General features: G+C 34.3%; 1 protein-coding gene and 4 gene segments (V, D, J or C); all 5 read right to left on the reverse strand.

Annotated features, from left to right (window-relative positions):
* Positions 1 to 3769: 3769 nt before the first annotated feature.
* On the reverse strand, positions 3770 to 4321 carry LOC122332138. The segment is given in 2 exon segments: positions 3770 to 4150; positions 4264 to 4321. Coding segments are annotated over 2 exon segments (366 nt in total).
* A 2587-nt stretch (positions 4322 to 6908) lies between these two features.
* LOC122332149 (Ig heavy chain V region 914) lies at positions 6909 to 7434 on the reverse strand. Its single transcript, XM_043229457.1, has 2 exons — positions 7309 to 7434; positions 6909 to 7225 (listed from the first exon to the last, which is right to left on the reverse strand). The coding sequence occupies exons 1-2, from the start codon at positions 7352 to 7354 to the stop codon at positions 6909 to 6911; spliced, it is 363 nt and encodes a 120-aa protein (XP_043085392.1). The 5' UTR covers positions 7355 to 7434.
* Positions 7435 to 7725: 291 nt separating this feature from the next.
* Positions 7726 to 8666, reverse strand: LOC122341303. The segment is given in 3 exon segments: positions 7726 to 7743; positions 8114 to 8439; positions 8542 to 8666. Coding segments are annotated over 3 exon segments (387 nt in total).
* Positions 8667 to 10074: 1408 nt separating this feature from the next.
* Positions 10075 to 10967, reverse strand: LOC122332140. The segment is given in 2 exon segments: positions 10075 to 10794; positions 10912 to 10967. Coding segments are annotated over 2 exon segments (366 nt in total).
* Positions 10968 to 15909: 4942 nt separating this feature from the next.
* LOC122341304 lies at positions 15910 to 16546 on the reverse strand. The segment is given in 2 exon segments: positions 15910 to 16274; positions 16395 to 16546. Coding segments are annotated over 2 exon segments (408 nt in total).
* Between the last annotated feature and the right edge of the window lie 3334 nt (positions 16547 to 19880).

Raw genomic sequence — 19880 nt, forward strand, 5'->3', positions numbered from 1 at the left:
CTCTTGGTAATAGAAGAGTACATCTAGAGCATAAATAAATTAAAGTAAAGGTGGTGTTTTTGTATTGTTTTGACACTGAACTCATTCACTGTGGCTCTAGCACAGTAATACACAGCAGTGTCTTCAGTCTTCAGGCTGTTCATCTGAAGGTACAGTTGACTGCTGGAATCATCTCTGGACACGGTGAACCTGTCCTGGACTGACTGGGAATAGTACTTGTCAGAACTGGATGTGCCGATAGTTGTAACCCACTCCAGTCCTTTTCCAGGTGCCTGTCTTACTACAGCTGCCCAGTAGCTGCTGAAAGTGAATCCAGAAGCAGTACAGACCAGACGAAAAGATTCACTTGGTTTTTTTACCTCATCTTCAGACTGAGTGAAGGTCTGACAGTGAATATCTGTGGAAGAGAAACAAATATAATAAATTGAGTCAGCAAAACGAAAGTTTATGCTAAAAAAGTATGCAATAATAAATCATTAATATTTGTAATAATTGGTTACCAACCATGTAAAAATAGTAATAACAGGAATAAATTGATAATTATTTTCATTGCTGGTTTATTCTCTTCTACAAGAAACATAGTCAATGAATATGCTTATGGAACAATGCAACTTAAGGCAATTCAACATAACAGTTTTGCATGAACTCCTCCTCCAATCTGTCATTTTTACATGTCTACAGAAAAACAATTTGATACAAAAATTGTTAAAGGCAGTGAAAAATAACACAGCGGGCCCTAATAAATTCATGACATAAACACAACCTGAAAATAACAATGAATGAAAGCATTATCGTTAGTTATGTCTCAAAACTTCTGCTAACAGTTATGAAGATTATTTCTGATGGTGACTGAGGTGTGCGCAAATCTGTTTCACTTACCACCTGTGTCACACCACTTCTGTTACAGTTTTATTGCTAAGTTTAAATAAAGCATCGGTGAATCTCACAGGAAGCAGCTGCTGCCAGCACTAGTGGAGATGATGAGAAGGTCAGGATTTGGTGCTGAAGTGAGTTTTATTTCTCCTACTGATCCTCAGACCCTCAGCTGGCTAAACACAACGTTGTTCCAGTGTTAACAAAATTGTTGATCTAGGAACATATCAAACTCTGAAGGCTCAGAAGTAAAGTCAATGTGCATATAGGACCAACACAAGGGCTGTGATTGTTAGTAGTGTTGCTATGTGTTCCTAGGCTTCTACTTTGTTGGCGTCTTTAATAATCTTGCTTACATGTATCATTTACCTCGGGTTTCTTACCAAGCTCCTCTGACACATCTTTTTTCCTCTGAAAGGCAAAAATTAAAACTTAAAATTATGATGAGGATCAAAGTAGACACAACTCTTATCCATCATTAATCCAACATTAACAGAAGCCCTCAGAGGCCCTGATACAGTGACGGAATATGGTAAGGATGAAGACAGAATGACATAAAGCATAATTTTGATTAGAAACCCTTACTTAAATTCTTAAAGTCCTCCCAAATTATATTAGTCATCAGAGGCACATAATTTTAGTGGTTAATATATTCTTTGTAGCTACAGAATTAAAGTATGTCTTTTGAAACTATCCTTGCATATACACTTATTATTTTAGAGGCAATACTGAGAGGGCCACTCATCAGTAAATATATCGCTTTTTTTGTCACTATGATGGTGTTTTTGTACAGGAATCTTGTTAGCGTCTATCACTGTGTGTCTGGCACAATAATACACAGCTGTGTCTTCAGCTCTCATATTCTGTCCTTTCAGTGTTATTGTGTTACTGGAAGTGTCTCTGCTGATACTGAACTTGCTTTTCAGGGAATCCTTGTAGTCTAAGCTTCCATCACTCCAGATAACTCCAATCCACTCCAGAGCTTTTCCTGCAGGTTGACGAATCCAGGCTGTATGCTCACTTGTAACTGAATAGGAGACTTTACAGTTGATAGTGAGAGCGGCATCAGGACGAACAGTCAGAGACTCAGGCTGAGTGAGTTCTTCTGAATCAATACCTGTATCAAATCAAATAATATCAGCTCATAAGAGATCATGATGTTTAAAACTCTTAACAAACATTTTTAGCAGCAAAATTGTATCACACAGAAAGTAGAGTAAACTTACAGGATATGACTGCCAGAAACAACACTAAAGATGAAGAGATCATGGTTTGTTTCACAGTTTGAAAGAACTGAAGTGATTCTTCACTCTCTCTAGTGATCAGATGAATGTATAAACTGACTCATGACTGCTGTTTAAATATTCAACAGGAAATTTACATCAAAGTCATGTTTCATATTATTTATAGAAATTTTATGATATGTTTAGATCATTTTCTTCATTGGATATGGATAGATTTTGCATAATTTGCATAAAAACTATTCTTTTGACGGCTTAATATAACCAGTATACTGCACTGATAAAGAACTTTTGACATGAGCAGTAGCAGTACTTCATTCGGTAAGAATGTTGCTGTTGGACCGGCATTAGAAGGCTTAAAAGCCTCTAATAATGTTGTAAATTGTATGCTGAGAAAATGTTCTTCAAAAAATGAATGAATGAATAAATAAATTGAAATATGATTAATTTGTACTTTTATATTCCTATTTAAGTCTCTGTGTTCACCCTCATGCATTATTCACAAGTTCACCCTTACATATGATCTGATTAAGCAAATATTAAGCATTTTTTAGTATGTTGGCGGTAGTATGGACAACAAAAAAGAGAACCCCCCTATCCCAAGCATGGGATGAAAAATGGATTGAGAGTGTGGAGTTGGTGTGAATAATTAAAAACATTATCTAAAATCATATTACAGCCATCAATTTCCCGATTGTATTGTCTTCTATTTATGTTTGAATGAGCATGTTATTAACTTTAACGTAATGTATTTTACTAATTTCTATGTGCTTTGTAGTTACATAATTGAAATTAAACTGTACATGCATATTCAATCTTTTTTTTTTTTTTTTTTTTTTTTTTATGAAATGCAGTAATGAAACGCAGGTGTTTGCTGAAAGTCACACATCAGTAAATGTTGCTTTTTTTTGCAGACACCCCTCGTCTCCATATATGTCTGTCGCTTTAATAATAGTATTGTTTTGAATGTTTTTATTAGTCTTACTAATTCATCATTTTGGTTAAGACATAGAATGAGAACGGATCAAATAATAAACAAATCAGTCATGACCTCTTCAGCAATTATGTGTATTCTGTTATATCTATTATATATATTAAGTCTTATCCACGTTTTTGACTGAAATGACAGCAAACAAAGACTTTAAAGATAGCATTTTGTCTGATGCTGTTTCACCCCAATGCCTAATCATATAAGACCTGATGCTTGACATAGATTTTCCTGAAAGCTCAATCACAGACTTTTAGTTTGAGATACAATGCCTTTTAGTCATACAGGTCTGAGGATGTCCTAAATTGTGTACCATATCTTATCTTGTGAAATGTTCCAAGAATGCACTTGTAATACAGTTACTGTATCAGGAGGCAGGATTATGTCAGTGCAATGATCTTGTGGGTGGCAAATGAAGACAGATATGAATTAAAAGCTTGAAAGTTCCATTCTCTACTTAATTTTTTGCTAGTCGACTTAAGTAGGTTATAACAGAGAGGTAATAGTTTTGACTCGTAATACATAGGCCTGCCTGTGATACTATTTTATAACTAGAAGGCATTGTGCTTCAATTTTATGTTAAAACATTCTGATGATTTACTTCAACCATAATTTCTGTGAACACTAAATATAACTGAAATTGGATCAGAAATATTGTATTTTAGTGCAAAGCTGTGTATTGTGTGCTGAGTGGTAATCTGGTTTTTGATCAAGAGAGTATCTGCTCTGTGTCACTGTGACTCTCTGGCACAGTAATACACAGCTGTGTCCTCAGTCTGCATTTTCTGTCCTTGAAGAGTCACTGTGTTTCTGGAAGAGTCTCTGGTAACTTGAAATCTACTTTTCAGTTTATCACTGTAATATGTGTTACCGCTACCACATATCTCTCCAACCCATTCAAGAGCTTTTCCTGCAGGCTGCCGAATGAAACCACTGCAGTAGTTTCTGTCAGTCACTGAATATCCAGAGATTGTACAGGATAGAGTCAAAACCTGACCAGGACTTAAGACAAGAGAATCAGTCTGGGTCAGTTCAACACAGTGGACACCTGAGGAGAAAAATATGGTCAGACATGTTAGAGACATGACAGCATTACATATAACTATATGTGTTTTTAATATGGATCTCAATAAAATTAATATGTAGTTAATGAAGACTTACGAGGAACAGCTGCCAGCAGCAACAACAACCAGAGAGACAAGGAGTTCATGGTTTGAGACATGTGAAAACAAGCTGCTTCTTTTCATCTTAATACTCAAATAAAGAGGAAGATGAATATTTGCATACAGTTCTGCATAAATTATATCACCCAGTAAGAGAAGAAGATAGTAGTTATACTGATTCATTATGTTTGAATCTTTTAACTAATAAAACTATAAAATCAATACTTCACTCATGAAAGTAAGAATTAAACATTGTTTGATTTATGATTTTACCTTCATTTTAGTCGATGATGAGTCGGTAAAGTAGCCTCATAGTATAATCTATAGGCACATACTTCGGCTAAGTACCAGATATAGGTCTCATCCCATAAAATATATTTAGTAGGCCATGACTGACTTTGAATTTCATGTGAATCTAATAAAAGCATTGTAATTAATGAAAACTTTCATTAAATATTACATTATAAAGATACAAAGATAATATAAAACATTGTCATTAAGTCTAGACAGAGTTCAAGGACACTCAAAAACTCCCAATAAAATAATTGAAGCGGTTTACCTGTGAAATGAATATCTTACATTCATACACACATCTGCACTTTGTCTTCAGTTTGAATGGGCAGGACTCATCTGTTAACAGTTATCAGTGTCATTCAACAACACTGGCGTAACCTTTCAAATTCAGTTTTCTTGTTAATGTGTTTGTTTGCATTTTTTCACTCTGCTTAGAGATTTCTTGTTTGCTCTTGCAGATGAAGTTCTCGACTAATTATCAATATATATGAAAATACAGGTGCATCTAAAACAATTTGAATGTGGTGAAAAAGTAATGTTTTGTCAATTTCTTTTTTATTTCTTGTTTGTTTGTTTTCATTTCATTTTCATTCATGATTAGAGCTTACAGCTCATAAAAGTCAAAAACCAGGACTCACATCACTCAGAAAAAGCACTTCAGTTCACTGACTGACAAAGATCTGTTGATCGAACCCTTAATACTGATCAAACACTGCTGAAAACCTTGATATTACTTCTGAGACAACAATAAAACAGGGTCACAGCTATCAAAATACAGATGCATTGACAAACAGACTTACTGATTATTTTGTAATTGTTGATTTTCCATCTGATAGATGCATTATAATTTTTTAACATTAATATCATAAAATGATTGTCAGCTGTGATGAACAGTGAATATCAGTTGTGAATATTTTTAAGCAAAAAACATGATAATACTGTAATGTAGCTATGATGGTGTTTTTGTACAGGAATCTTATTAGAGTCTGTCACTGTGTGTCTGGCACAATAATACACAGCTGTGTCTTCAGCTCTCATATTCTGTCCTTTCAGTGTTATTGTGTTACTGGAAGTGTCTCTGCTGATACTGAACTTGCTTTTCAGGGAATCCTTGTAGTATAAGCTTCCACCACTCCAGATAACTCCAATCCACTCCAGAGCTTTTCCTGCAGGTTGACGAATCCAGCCTGTACCATAGCTTGTAACTGAATAGGAGACTTTACAGTTGATAGTGAGAGCGGCATCAGGACGAACAGTCAGAGACTCAGGCTGAGTGAGTTCTTCTGAATCAATACCTGTATCAAATCAAATAATATCTGTTAATAAGAAAGCACAATGTTTAAAGACTGCAAGCATTTTAGCAACAAAATGGTGTATCACAGAGAAACTTACAGGATATGACTGCCAGAAACAACACTAAAGATGAAGAGATCATGGTTTGTTTCACAGTTTGAAAGAACTGAAGTGATTCTTCACTCTCTCTAGTGATCAGATGAATGTATAAACTGACTCATGACTGCTGTTTAAATATTCAACAGGAGATTTACATAATCATACAAAGCTACTGATAAAATCTACATGCTACAAAAAATATTCATGTTAGTGTTTATATTTATGGCTCTCAGAGACCTTATGACATGTTTTATTTATTTATTTTCTTTCGTGGACATTTTTACGTAATTTTATTCTTTGTTTTGAGTCCTTTAAGAACTTTAATAGCACTATAATAGTGCTGAAAAAATCTCTTGAAAAATTGTATGTCTCAAATAATAGCAGAGACAAATTCAAATTCAAATTTTATTTGTCACATACACTTACATACATGGTACGACCTGCAGTGAAAAGTTTTGACAACAGGTAATTGAATCATCAAAAGCAGATTTAGAGGAGCAGTGAACAGTCCAAAAGGTTCTTGGCTGTCTACTGTGATGGGGTCTCTTTGCAGATTCATTGAAGAACCGGGACCATGAACAGAGAAGAGCAAGATAGGAGCGCTGTAGGAGGACAAGAATCGACAGACTGACAGACACAGGTAAGTAATATACAAAGAGTCAGCAGGTACAGGTGAACTCTAGGTGATTGTGAATAAAAACAGGTGCGCAGTTTGTCACCGTAACATGTATAACCACTACCAAACATCTACAAATAAAAAGTGCTTTGATACAATCTTTGTTATTAAAACCGCTATATAAATAAAAGTGATTGAAAAGATGTCATGTTTTGAGATCATATCATCTCATTAGGCTGCATTTTATAGATGTTTTATTCTCTGCTGCCACCTGTTGACTTTGAGTAACAAGAAATAAAACAGCCAGTGTGGTTTTTGTTTAGTCGTTCAAGACCTTTGTGTCACTGTGCTTGCTTTGCACAAAAATACACGGCTGAGTCTTCTGCTGTCAGGCCTGATAGTTTCAGATAAACCATATTCTTTGAATTATCTCTGGTGATTTCAATTCGTCTGTTGAAAGAGTCAGAGTAGTCATTGCCGCTGCCACCACTATGAACACGTCCCATCCACACAAGGGGTTTTCCAGCTTGTTGTCTGATCCAGTGCATGCTACAGCAGCTAAAGCTGAACCCAGATCCTCTACAGGACAGAGCCAGAGTTTCTCCAGGCTTTTTCACTACTGTGCTTTCAATGGACTCCATACTTTGACATTTTGTACCTGAAAAGAAGTTTTAAAAGCATGATTTCATTTGGAATCTGTTTACTCCAGAACTGATAATAGAGAAATGTAGAAAAACTCACGTTGTAAGCTGAATGAGAGCAGCAGTAAACAGAGTGCACTCTTCATCTTGAAAGTGGTGATGTAACACTTCAGATCCAGTCAGCGGCACATAAATACTAAACACACATTCACGGTTTTGATTTGCATTGGGAGGGTCACAAGGTGCAATCATGACTGAAGGGCCAGACTAAAAGATCCATTACCATGAAAAACCATTAGCAGTGTCAGTGATGAAAAATCTGTTAATTATATTCTGAATATGTGTCTGTCATTCGGAATATATGTCATTTAGTGTTATGTGTAATACAACATTCTTTGTAATTAGGAAAGAAATTAAGAAAATTATTTTGAGAATATTTGTTGTTGTTGTTGTTTACTTTTGTTCTTGTACTTGTTGTTGCATCCAAACATATGCTTATTGTGTTTGCAGTATCATCTCAATATGTGTCATGCCACTTAATGATTGAATCAAACAGAACAGATCACAGTAAGAAAAGAGAAACTCAAATAATACATATTCTCATCTGGGAACTAGTCCTTTAGTTACAGTAATGCTGTATTTGTGTTTTGTCTTGATTAAAAAATAGTCAGTTCACACACTCTGTTAATATTTTATGCACATAAATTCACTTCAATTAATTCTTTTAATTCAGCAAATAACCAAATGTCATACAATTTTGTTTAAGCAAAATATTCAGCTCTGCTTTTGTACATAAATGTCTGATTGGTTGAAAAGAGTTGCATTACTCAGTAAATAAGATAATGATTTTGTAAAATAACGTTTAGTAATATGCTCTCATTTGTAATATGATGGTGTTTTTGTACAGGATTCTTATTAGCGTCTGTCACTGTGTGTCTGGCACAATAATACACAGCTGTGTCTTCAGCTCTCATATTCTGTCCTTTCAGTGTTATTGTGTCACTGGAAGTGTCTCTGCTGATACTGAACTTGCTTTTCAGGGAATCCTTGTAGGCTGTGCTTCCATCACTCCAGATCCATCCAATCCACTCCAGAGCTTTTCCTGCAGGTTGACGAATCCAGGCTGTATAATAGCTTGTAACTGAATAGGAGACTTTACAGTTGATAGTGAGAGTGGCATCAGGACGAACAGTCAGAGACTCAGGTTGAGTGAGTTCTTCTGAATCAATACCTGTTGGGAAAAATATAAGGGAAATACAAAAGCACATTCAGATGAGTGATTATTAAAAATGCAAGAACATTTAAAAAATGTATGTTCTGAAACATATCTTACAGTTTACACTTGCCAGGAGCAAAACCAAAACTGCAGAGAACATGATGTAGTTTTCAGGACAGAATGACGGAGCAGTTCAAGCCTCCCTCTAGTGATCTTTTAAAATGGTTATTCCCACTGGTTAAATAAGAAGCCTAAAATTTACATAATCACATACATTAGCTGCTGGTTTGCCTTTAGATTAATGACGTCAACCCCATAATTAATGAACAAAATTCAGTAGGCTAGAGCATTTCATGTGTTAAAAGGACACCCTGTTTTTTTATTTGTTAAAATAGCCTTTCATTTTTTTCAGGTATTACTATAAATAGATTAATTTTTAAAATGTATAATTTTTAAAAGAAATGTTTTTAAACCGCCTTGTTGGCAGTGGCTATTTACACTAACTCTGTTTCAGTGGTGCAGATGGAAAAATGTATGGTGATTACATTTTGACACGATCAAAGTAGGTTTGACTCCGCCTTCTGACAAAAATTTTTCTCCCTTTTATAAATTTCAAACCACATCATAAAAGCATTTATGTTTAATAATAATGAAGGAAATAATCAAAAAGTTGAAAATAAAGTGTTCTACTAACTATAAGTAACTTTGTAGCGACATTTCAACTAATTATCATTAATTTATAACTACATGCCAAGTAACTCTCAGAATAAACTGTTAGGGTAGGTTTAGAGTTAATAGAATAAGTTGATCTATACTTTCAAACTTTCTGATAGTATTCATTAGTTTTGTATCAGCTTCAGATCAGCGGCAAAAAGAAATAGGCCTTGTGTGTGCATTATGTTCTATATACACATACATAGTGTTTATATAGAAAAATTAATAAACTGAGTTAAAGTGTTTGTAAAGTGAAAATTAATCATATAAATGCATTTTTATTGTGAATAGAGTGTCTCATAAAGCACTGAGAGTGTAGTTTCTGTGATTTTATTGTATTCCTCTAAACCCTATGGCACAGGAGAATTCTTGTCACTTTGCTTGTCTTGCAAAGAAATACACGGTCGAGTCCTCTTATGTCAGTCCAGACAGTTTCAGATACACCATTTTTTTTGGATTGTTTCTAGTAATTTCTATTCATCCCTCAAAACTTTTGGCACAGTCTTGTACTTGTCCGCTGCACCAAACGCAACCCATCCATACCAGCTCTTTTCCAGGTTTCTGACTGTCTGAGGTTTCTGTATGTCGTAGCTTTCGAAAGTAAATCCTGATCCTCTACAGAAGAGGCTTTACCTCCGACACAGAAGAAATGGACTCCAAATTTTGACCTTTTATTCCCATTGAAAAATAAAATAGAAATAAGAACATAACATCAGATAACATCAGACTTCTGTTGTAGTTGCTATTTCGACATTTCTAAAATTCCTTTTATATACTAAATATATATATTTATGAATAATAACAAAATTATTTCACATTTTAGATTTTTATGCATTTGTTTATTTATTCAAGCTTAATATTGTAGACATATCGTTAGATTAGTAGACTTTCTTAAAATTTCAGGACTACATCTATCTGTAGATGCTGTGGTACAAATTTAACCTTTAATCCGATGTGATTTCAGTAATTTACTCATTTATCATGGACGTTCTGTTGGGTTTTCTTTCCCTGTGTGCTCAGTGTTTTTTTCTCTCTTGTCTAGTCAATGTATACGTGCACATTAAGCCTTTCTTTTTTGGATGACCTTGTTTGGATAAGAAAGACTTACTTTTATGCACAGCACAATGACAGTCATGAACTTCATAAGAATAAATCAATAAATAAACAGCACAATAATGATGGTGTTCATAATATAGACTGTCTGAAAGATTTTAAAGCAATAAAAATAGACTTCACTATCATGAAATAATGAAAAAGAATGACATAACTCGAAAGCAATATGGTACGGTTTTTATAAAGTAAGTGTGTGGTTTTTGATCAAGAGAGTATCTGCTCTGTGTCACTGTGACTCTCTGGCACAGTAATACACAGCTGTGTCCTCAGTCTGCATTTTCTGTCCTTGAAGAGTCACTGTGTTTCTGGAAGAGTCTCTGGTAACTTGAAATCTACTTTTCAGTTTATCACTGTAATATGTGTCACCGCTACCACATATCTCTCCAACCCATTCCAGAGCTTTTCCTGCAGGCTGCCGAATGAAGTGAGTGCAGTAGCTGCTGTCAGTCACTGAATATCCAGAGATTGTACAGGACAGAGTCAAAACCTGACCAGGACTTAAGACAAGAGAATCAGTCTGGGTCAGTTCAACACAGTGGACACCTGAGGAGAAAAATATGGCCAGACATTTAAGAGACATGACATCATTACATACATATAACTATGTGTGTTTTTAATACGGATCTCAATAAAATTAATATGTAGTTAATGAAGACTTACGAGGAACAGCTGCCAGCAGCAGCAACAACCAGAGAGACGAGGAGTTCATGGTTTGAGACGTGTGAAAACAAGCTGCTTCTTTTCATCTTAATACTCAAATAAAGAGGAAGGACACTATTTGCATACAATACTGCATATGTAACCCAGTAAATGAGTATCTATGTATCTTTTTTTTTTCTTTCAGAAGACAGCATTGACAGTGATGGATATGTGACTAACAATAGAACAATAGAACACATTTAATTCCCCTTTATATATTCACTTAAGATCACCATTTGTGGTATTAGCAAACATGGCATATGGGCTAGTATATCATCCATTTGGGTAAGATGTCTTCAGTCTGTTTATTCGGCTCATATTTATACTGTGCTGCAGCGCCATCTGCAGGTTCTTTTTACTAATTTTTCAGTTTCTCCAGGCTTTTTTGAGACAGGACTTGATGGGATGGACTCCAGGCTTTGACTATAAACACCTAAAGAAAGAAGTTACAATGACCTGTCAGCATTTATCATATACAGTATATCTATTAATCTATTAGTAAAATCCAGAATTAGGAGCCAGAAATAAATATTAATAAACAGGAAAAACAAATTGTGTATACATACTAGCAAAGCACATCAGAAGAAAAAATAAGAATGAAATGTCAGCCAAATGATGCAGAAAAATCAGCTGCTACAGTGTCATTGAAAACTGCTGATAGAAATACTGTACATAATGTCATTTACATTTGGGCGGAGCTTTAAAATCTAATTTATTAAAGATTGTGATACAGGTATAGAATATTTTTCTTAATTTGAATAATAATAATGATTTAGTATGAGTTCAGTAGTTCTGGAACTTTTCCCTGTACTGTAATTTTCATGTGCTGTTCTTTTTTCTTTTTCTTGTTTTACTCTTATTGCATTCAATTATTATGTGTGTTTGCTATGATTCTGAAACAATTTTGTGTTTCTAGGACTACTGTTAAATAACAATATGATCTAAATCATATCTTCCACATATGAGGCTTGGGTAAAATTATTTGTAATTTGTAATGCGATGATGTTTTTGTACAGGGAGGCTGTTAGCGTCTGTCACTGTGTCTCTGGCACAATAATACACAGCTGTGTCTTCAGCTCTCATATTCTGTCCTTTCAGTGTTATTGTGTTACTGGAAGTGTCTCTGCTGATACTGAACTTGCTTTTCAGGGAATCCTTGTAGTATAAGCTTCCACCACTCCAGATAACTCCAATCCACTCCAGAGCTTTTCCTGCAGGTTGACGAATCCAGCCTGTACCATAGCTTGTAACTGAATAGGAGACTTTACAGTTGATAGTGAGAGCGGCATCAGGACGAACAGTCAGAGACTCAGGCTGAGTGAGTTCTTCTGAATCAATACCTGTATCAAATCAAATAATATCAGCTCATAAGAGATCATGATGTTTAAAACTCTTAACAAACATTTTTAGCAGCAAGATTGTATCACACAGAAAGTAGACTAAACTTACAGGATATGACTGCCAGAAACAACACTAAAGATGAAGAGATCATGGTTTGTTTCACAGTTTGAAAGAACTGAAGTGATTCTTCACTCTCTCTAGTGATCAGATGAATGTATAAACTGACTCATGACTGCTGTTTAAATATTCATCAGGAGATTTACATAATCATACAAAGATGTTAATGAACTGCAACAAACTGTCCTGAACTTTATTTTAAAGCATTAGTTTTGAATTTAAAGAGGTCATTAAGTTCATTATACATGAATAGAGTTGAAGAGTCGAAAGTATTTTTTTAACATCAGCTAAACAACTTGAAGGAGCAAAAATATAATTTAATGCTTACATTAAAACATGTATAGCAAAAATTAAAAATTCAGAGATAAGAGATAAGAGTTGACATTTTATTTTACCATGGTTAAAATGTTTTGGGTTTTTTAGTAATAATGTGACAGTAAGAAATAATGTTTATTATTTTTACTATTAATATTATTTTAATTAAAGTGTGGAGACAGAGTTTTCGGTCTGAGAAATACGTTCCTCTGTCTGCGTTAATCTTCCAAAACACTGATATCTTGTACAGCTGAGAGGTGGATGTAACTTCTTTTGTTTATACTTTTTTCGTGTTTTGCTTTGCTGGCTTGAGTGACATCTTGAAGAGTTGTAAACAGTCTGAGTTTGAGCACTGAATGAAACTGGGATATATTTTGGAATTCTTTATATAAATTCTGGGGACCCCAGAAATTCTCTTCAGAAAGGCACATGTGAACGAGAAGTCATTATTATTATTTTATTTACTTTAATAACACTGATTCTGAAAGTTCTGTTGAACCTACATCAGAAAGACTATAAATCAACCATGTTAGCAATTTGTTTGTTTAACAATTTTAATAATTTAATCTGATCAAACCCAGCCGATTGTACTATTAGGTTGCATCAATAAAGTGAAGTTTATGGTCATTTCTCAGACGTTTGTTGGTCTGTTAAAACACTGTTAAAACATTAAATTAAAAAGTTAAGTTAAAAAAACTAAATGCAACAAATTAACATTTACTCAAGATATCAAAGTAATACAAAAGAAAATTAAGAAAAGAAAACAATCCAGGACTGGAGAAGGAGACGAACGGCCACAGCCCAGAACCTCTCTCTGGTCTCTGAACCTCCGTCACAGCTAACGATCCACACCTGGACAAGGCTTTCACTTTGAAACACTACCTAGTGGACAAATATAAAAACACGTAACAACTTTATAATAACTTCAGTTGCAAGGCATTCATAAGTGATCAGTCAGTGATAACCTAATCATTCAAAAAACATCCATAAGCAATTAACAAGTGATATGCTAACAATTTTTGTATGTTTTGTTAATTAATTTACAAGTCCTTTACAAGCGATTAGTTATTGATGAACTAATCATTTGCAAAAACATGATTATTCTTTCAAAGGATTAATTTTCAAAGGTTAATATTTTTAGCAATGTTTTGTGGATGAAGTTATGAATAATTTACACGTGATTAGACAATGATTAATGAATCTTTTACAAAACATGAATCTACAACTACAGCAATAACTAACAGCAGTAATTCAGCAGAGCTTTTAGACTAAAACCAAATAACATTGTCATATCGATTGCCATGCTAAAATCATCATGATTGAAATATGATCATTATATTTTCTCACCAAGTTATACAGTATTGTGTTTGTTTTCTTTTGTTTTGTTTTTGTCTTTGATTTGTATGTTTTCTTGTTCCAGAATGAGAATTTTGCAGTGACTCTGTCTGCATGCAGGGTAAATCGTTACATCAGAAAGTGACCGTGAATCTTCAAATAATTAATTAAACCAATTTATTAAAACCCTCCTGAATTATTCAGTATTCAGAAAGTAAACACTACTTTGTTGGATAGTCAACATGCATCATCTATATTATGTGAATGAGGAAGTAGTTTTTGTATAGCATTAACACTGAACTCAATCACTGTGACTCTAGCACAGTAATACACAGCAGTGTCTTCAGTCTTCAGGCTGTTCATCTGAAGGTACAGTTGACTGCTGGAATCATCTCTGGACACGGTGAACCTGTCCTGGACTGACTGGGAATAGTAGATTGGAGAACTAGCTGTGCTGATGTATGCAATCCACTCCAGTCCTTTTCCAGGGCTCTGTCTGATCCAGTTCAGATAGAGACCACTGAAAGTAAATCCAGTTATTGTACATGTAAGTTTGTGAGACTCTCCTGGTTTTTTAACCACTGCTTCAGATTGAGTGAATGTCTGGCATTCAGTACCTGTGGAAAAAGAAACAATATTACATGTAATGAAGTATAGTATTACATTTTTGTATTATTGTTGTATATATGGGGACTTACGTGGTACATTCAGAAGCACAAATATAAGAAGCTTTTTTTAACATGGTGTATATTAAGTTTAAACCAGAAAGATAGCCTTTGTTTCCAGAGTTCAGATGTCTGTTTAAATTACAAAGATGCACCGCCACATTTAAAAAAGTAAGCTGATTTGCATATTCAAATCTGAAAACACACATATGGTCGAAATTAAGATGTTTATGGTTAATGTTTGAGCTATATAAACTTGCCATTATTTTGCTGTTATAGAGATAAATACCATATTTGTGTTGCAAAACTTTACATTTTATGTATGGATCTGTATGGACCATTAATGGATCTTAATATAGTTTTTAGCAATATTATTAGCATTAAACATTAAACATTAAAAATATGTGAAATTGTGGAAAATTATGTCTTCACATACAGTTTGGAATAGTGCAACCTGGTGTTTAGCAAAATTCTGAACAGGCCTACAAGATGATAAATTGAAGTAATGGTTTACTGCCATCCACACTGGTGTTTCAGCAGGCAGCTCACATCTCTTATAGACCTCCTGGACTCACATCACAGACAGTTAGAAGCCAATCCAGAATTAAATTCATATCAATGCAAAACGTCAAATTCTCAAAGATAAATCTAGAAGATGGATGCATACCTGACTTTTAGAATATACATAGTGTGAAGTATAGAGACACACACCACACTACCGTCTGATCTGGCTACAGAATCCCTCCCGTCATGTTTTGTCAATTACATATTTCCTTATATATCTTAGTCAGTTGTAAAACTGATAAAAAGGTCAGTTGTAAAACTGATAAAAAGGATGTTGGTTTTGGGATGTTGTTTGCTCTCCTGTGGTTTCTTTGAAGAATCCTTTCTTAGATAGATTCTTAGATTAGCATGGCAGGTTTTTGGCTTGCAAGAAATTAATTTCATGAATAAATAAATTTGCTCCTTACAAGAGCAATATGATAAAAATAAATCATTTAGAATTATTATTTATAACATTATCAGTTTCACTTTATTTTGATGGTCACATTCTGTTCACAATAATTAACTTTACACCTACAAATTATAGTATTTAGATAATTTCTTTTTGTGGTTTTTTTTAATAGGTAATTGTTGATTTGATCAGTGAATTGGTGATTGGTTTAAGGGCAAATCATGATAAGTATCAATATGATAAATTTGTCAGTTTGATGATATTTTTGTACAGGAGGCTGTTAGAGTCTGTCACTGTGTGTCTGGCACAATAATACACAGCTGTGTCTTCAGCTCTCATATTCTGTCCTTTCAGTGTTATTGTGTTACTGGAAGTGTCTCTGCTGATACTGAACTTGCTTTTCAGGGAATCCTTGTAGTCTGTGCTTCCACCGCTCCAGATAACTCCAATCCACTCCAGAGCTTTTCCTGCAGGTTGACGAATCCAGGCTGTAGCATAGCTTGTAACTGAATAGGAGACTTTACAGTTGATAGTGAGAGCGGCATCAGGATGAACAGTCAGAGACTCAGGCTGAGTGAGTTCTTCTGAATCAATACCTGTATCAAATCAAATAATATCTGTTAACAAGAGAGCACTGCGTTTAAAGACAGAATATGTTTTTGACAAGTTTTTTAGCAACAAAATGGTGTATCACACAGAAAGTAGACTAAACTTACAGGATATGACTGCCAGAAACAACACTAAAGATGAAGAGATCATGGTTTGTTTCACAGTTTGAAAGAACTGAAGTGATTCTTCACTCTCTCTAGTGATCAGATGAATGTATAAACTGACTCATGACTGCTGTTTAAATATTCAACAGGAGATTTACATAATCATACAGTGCTACTAATCAAATCTACATGCTACAAAAATATTAATGTTAAGGCTCATATCATTTATTGAGACTTTATGAAATTATTTGTTTAGTTTCTCCATGGACATTAATTGATTTTTACATAATTCTTTCCATCTTTTCTAATTCTTTTTGAGGTATTGATATAAATGATATACTGTATTGATAAGGACCCTTTGACAGCAACAATAGCAGTAGTGCAGTAAGCATGTTTCTGTTGTAACTGCATGATTAATATTGCAACTTGTGCACAGAAGAAAAAAATAAAATACAATAAAAAGTTTATTTTGAGAAAATTGTCTCTAAAATTTGTACAAAATTAAGTTCAGTTAAAAACTGGGTGGTGTATGTATAATATAGTGCACATTTAACAATGCATTAATTATTTTCAGTAAAGTGTGATATGCTCTTCCCTAAAGTTCTTTTTTGAGCTGTGGACACTGATAAATGTAAGCGTAACTTCAAATGGTATAGTGCTGAAACAATGACTGAGCAAATTACATCAGAGATATACATTTCAATAAGCTCCACTACATATTTCAGCATAACATCTGATTTTATTCTATATAAAATGACTCCATGCTGCTGTTTATGCTAAAGCAGCTACAGCAATCTGACACAACACATTAAAGAACATAAAAACGAAATGCTTGAAATTTGTTATTCAAAAATATTATAAGCATTTGATCGTGTTTCTACTCATATGAACTGAATTAGATTTACAATTCATTTAATGGAGTGCATCACATGTCACGACTTTGTATTGATGACATTACATGTTCCCATTAAATACATTTTTTTTGCAATGATATTGTGATATAGATTTTTTTTTATCCTTTCTTACACAAATAATAACTGTCTACAGCTGTCTTCCTCTCACTCTGGATATTTTTGTGCAAGCCTCTTGTTGTTTTGTGTCACTGTGACTCTCGTGCACAGTAATACACAGCTGTGTCTTCAGTCTGCATGTTTTGGCCTGTTATCGTCACAGTGTTGCTGGACGTGTCTCTGGAGATACTGAACTTGTTTTTTAGTCTTTCACTATAGTATGTGTCTCCGCTGCAACAAACTCTTCCAATCCACTCCAGTCCTCCAGAAACGTGTCGTATCCAGTTTGTGCAGTAGCTACAGCTAGACAGTGAGTAGCCTGAAACCGTACAGGACAGACTCAAAGGATGGCCAGGCTTTAGTTGTTTAGAGTCCGGCTGAGTGAGTTCAACACTGCAGACACCTGGAGAAAAAATCATTTGAGCTTAAAACAGTGCTACATATGAGAATTAGTAACAAAATTCCAGCATTTATTGATAACGTACTTGGTGTTGCGGAAAACAGCAGTAACAGTATCCACACAATCATGATGTTTAATTTTTGCTCTTAACTGCACTCTAAAAATGCAGCATAATTAGCCTGTGTATGTACACATCCATAAGTAAGGAGGAGCCGTTAGATATTTGCATCAGGAAAATCCTCTCTCTTCACAAGCAAATGCATGTGCTCTAATTTAATCTTTTGCTTCATGCATTCATATTCATCCCTGCAGAAAACCGCAGCATAAAGAAACCTGCACTGCGCAGAAAAAGGCTGCATGTTTTTTGAGAGCTAATTTGAGTTCTACCTATCATTTCCTGCTATTAGCAATATAACGTGCTAGAAAATATACACACACCACAGATGTGAGGTTATGTATGAGGTTTACATGTTTTGTCTTTATGTAGGACATCCATAATAACAAGCACACAATATTTTACCATATTATAGGAGCATGACGTACTTTCTCACAATGCTGATTAAATGTCAGTAAAAGTAAAGTGCCATATTTCAGTCTGATAAATAAATATATTTATAGTTTATAGACTTAGGCTTTGAAAAATAAATATTACAAACTTATTGCCAAGTCTTGTGGAATGAATGTGTTTCTGGAAGAGACAATGGTGACTTTAAATCTGCTTTTCAGTATGTCGCCTCTACCGTACAACCATCTAACACAGCATTATAGAACAGCTTGTCATGTCCAGTGAACACAAAAAAGGTGATTTTAATGGCAGTAATTATCTTAGAGTTACAGAGTCTTAAGTCATAAGAGGTATTGTATAACAAATGTCTGTATGTCATCAAACTGTACTTATTTACTCACCCTCACTGTCTGTACATATATATGTTTGCATATATTGTTTACAGTAGTTGTTTTCATATGTTTCTGCCCATATAATGAAATTAAGTAGATCCAAAGCAATATTGGATGTCAGTGACCTAAATAAACAAATATAGACATTTTAACAATATATTACTTTGTTTATGTTTCAAACTTGTATTACTTTCGTTATTCTGATCATTTAGTATTAGTAAATGTTATGGACATGTAATGTCTAAAAACAATGAAAATGTCTCCAAAACCTTAATTTCAAATCATCAAACATTATTTGAGTTACTGCCTGCCTGTAGCTGCCTGTTTCTGGCCACGGCTGCATTGATATTCTCCTTCAAGGTAAGGAGTTTTACTATAATTACTAACACATGTTTGCCATAGTGCCATATTTTTGATCAAATTGCAATTATTACTATAATTGCTGTTGTCACTGCAATTGTTAAGAATCAGCCTGCTTGTAAAAACCATGCAACATGTTGAAACAACACTTTACACAAAAGTGAAACTTGTATATTATATTCTTTCATTACACACAGACTGATGTATTTCAAATGTTTATTTCTTTTAATTTTGATGATTATAACTGACAACTAATGAAAATTCCAAATTCAATATCTCAGAAAATTAGAATTCTAAACCGTACTGACAAAGAAGAGAACTGCACAAAAATAAACAGCCGGGTCCTCTTCTGTCTGTCAGTCCAGTTGTGTCCTCTTCAATCACTGTAGCCCGGACCCATCCACACAAGGGGTTTTCCAGCTTGTTGTCTGATCCAGTGCATGCTACAGCAGCTAAAGCTGAACCCAGATCCTCTACAGGACAGAGCCAGAGTTTCTCCAGAGCTTTTCACAACTGTGCTTTCAATGGATTCCATTTTCTGACATTTATAGTAACTAGTAAAACATGACCCATGATAATACAAAACCATGTTCAGTGTTAAGATTTTTTTGTAAAGATGTATTCAAGACTAGCTATTATTGTACTTATTTTGACATTTAGGCAAGATAAAACAATAACACGTGATTCTAATATTTTTTTCTAAAATAAATGTATAATATGTGCACACAAATTACAATCAGATGGTTGTTTTGTAACAATGAGGAACATCCTAGGGGTTTAAACCTTTTTCAGAATTGTTGTTGATGTATGAAATGGCCTGGA

Source organism: Puntigrus tetrazona, chromosome 3 (genome assembly GCF_018831695.1).
Source record: "Puntigrus tetrazona isolate hp1 chromosome 3, ASM1883169v1, whole genome shotgun sequence".
Taxonomy (NCBI): domain Eukaryota; kingdom Metazoa; phylum Chordata; class Actinopteri; order Cypriniformes; family Cyprinidae; genus Puntigrus; species Puntigrus tetrazona.

Excerpts from the sequence above, each read along its gene's own strand:
- LOC122332149 (XM_043229457.1), bottom strand. The coding sequence starts at position 7,354 with ATGAAGAGTGCACTCTGTTTACTGCTGCTCTCATTCAGCTTACAAC. Across the intron at positions 7,226-7,308 it reads GCTCTCATTCAGCTTACAAC|GTACAAAATGTCAAAGTATG; the intron begins GTGAGTTTTTCT and ends ACTTCTTTTCAG.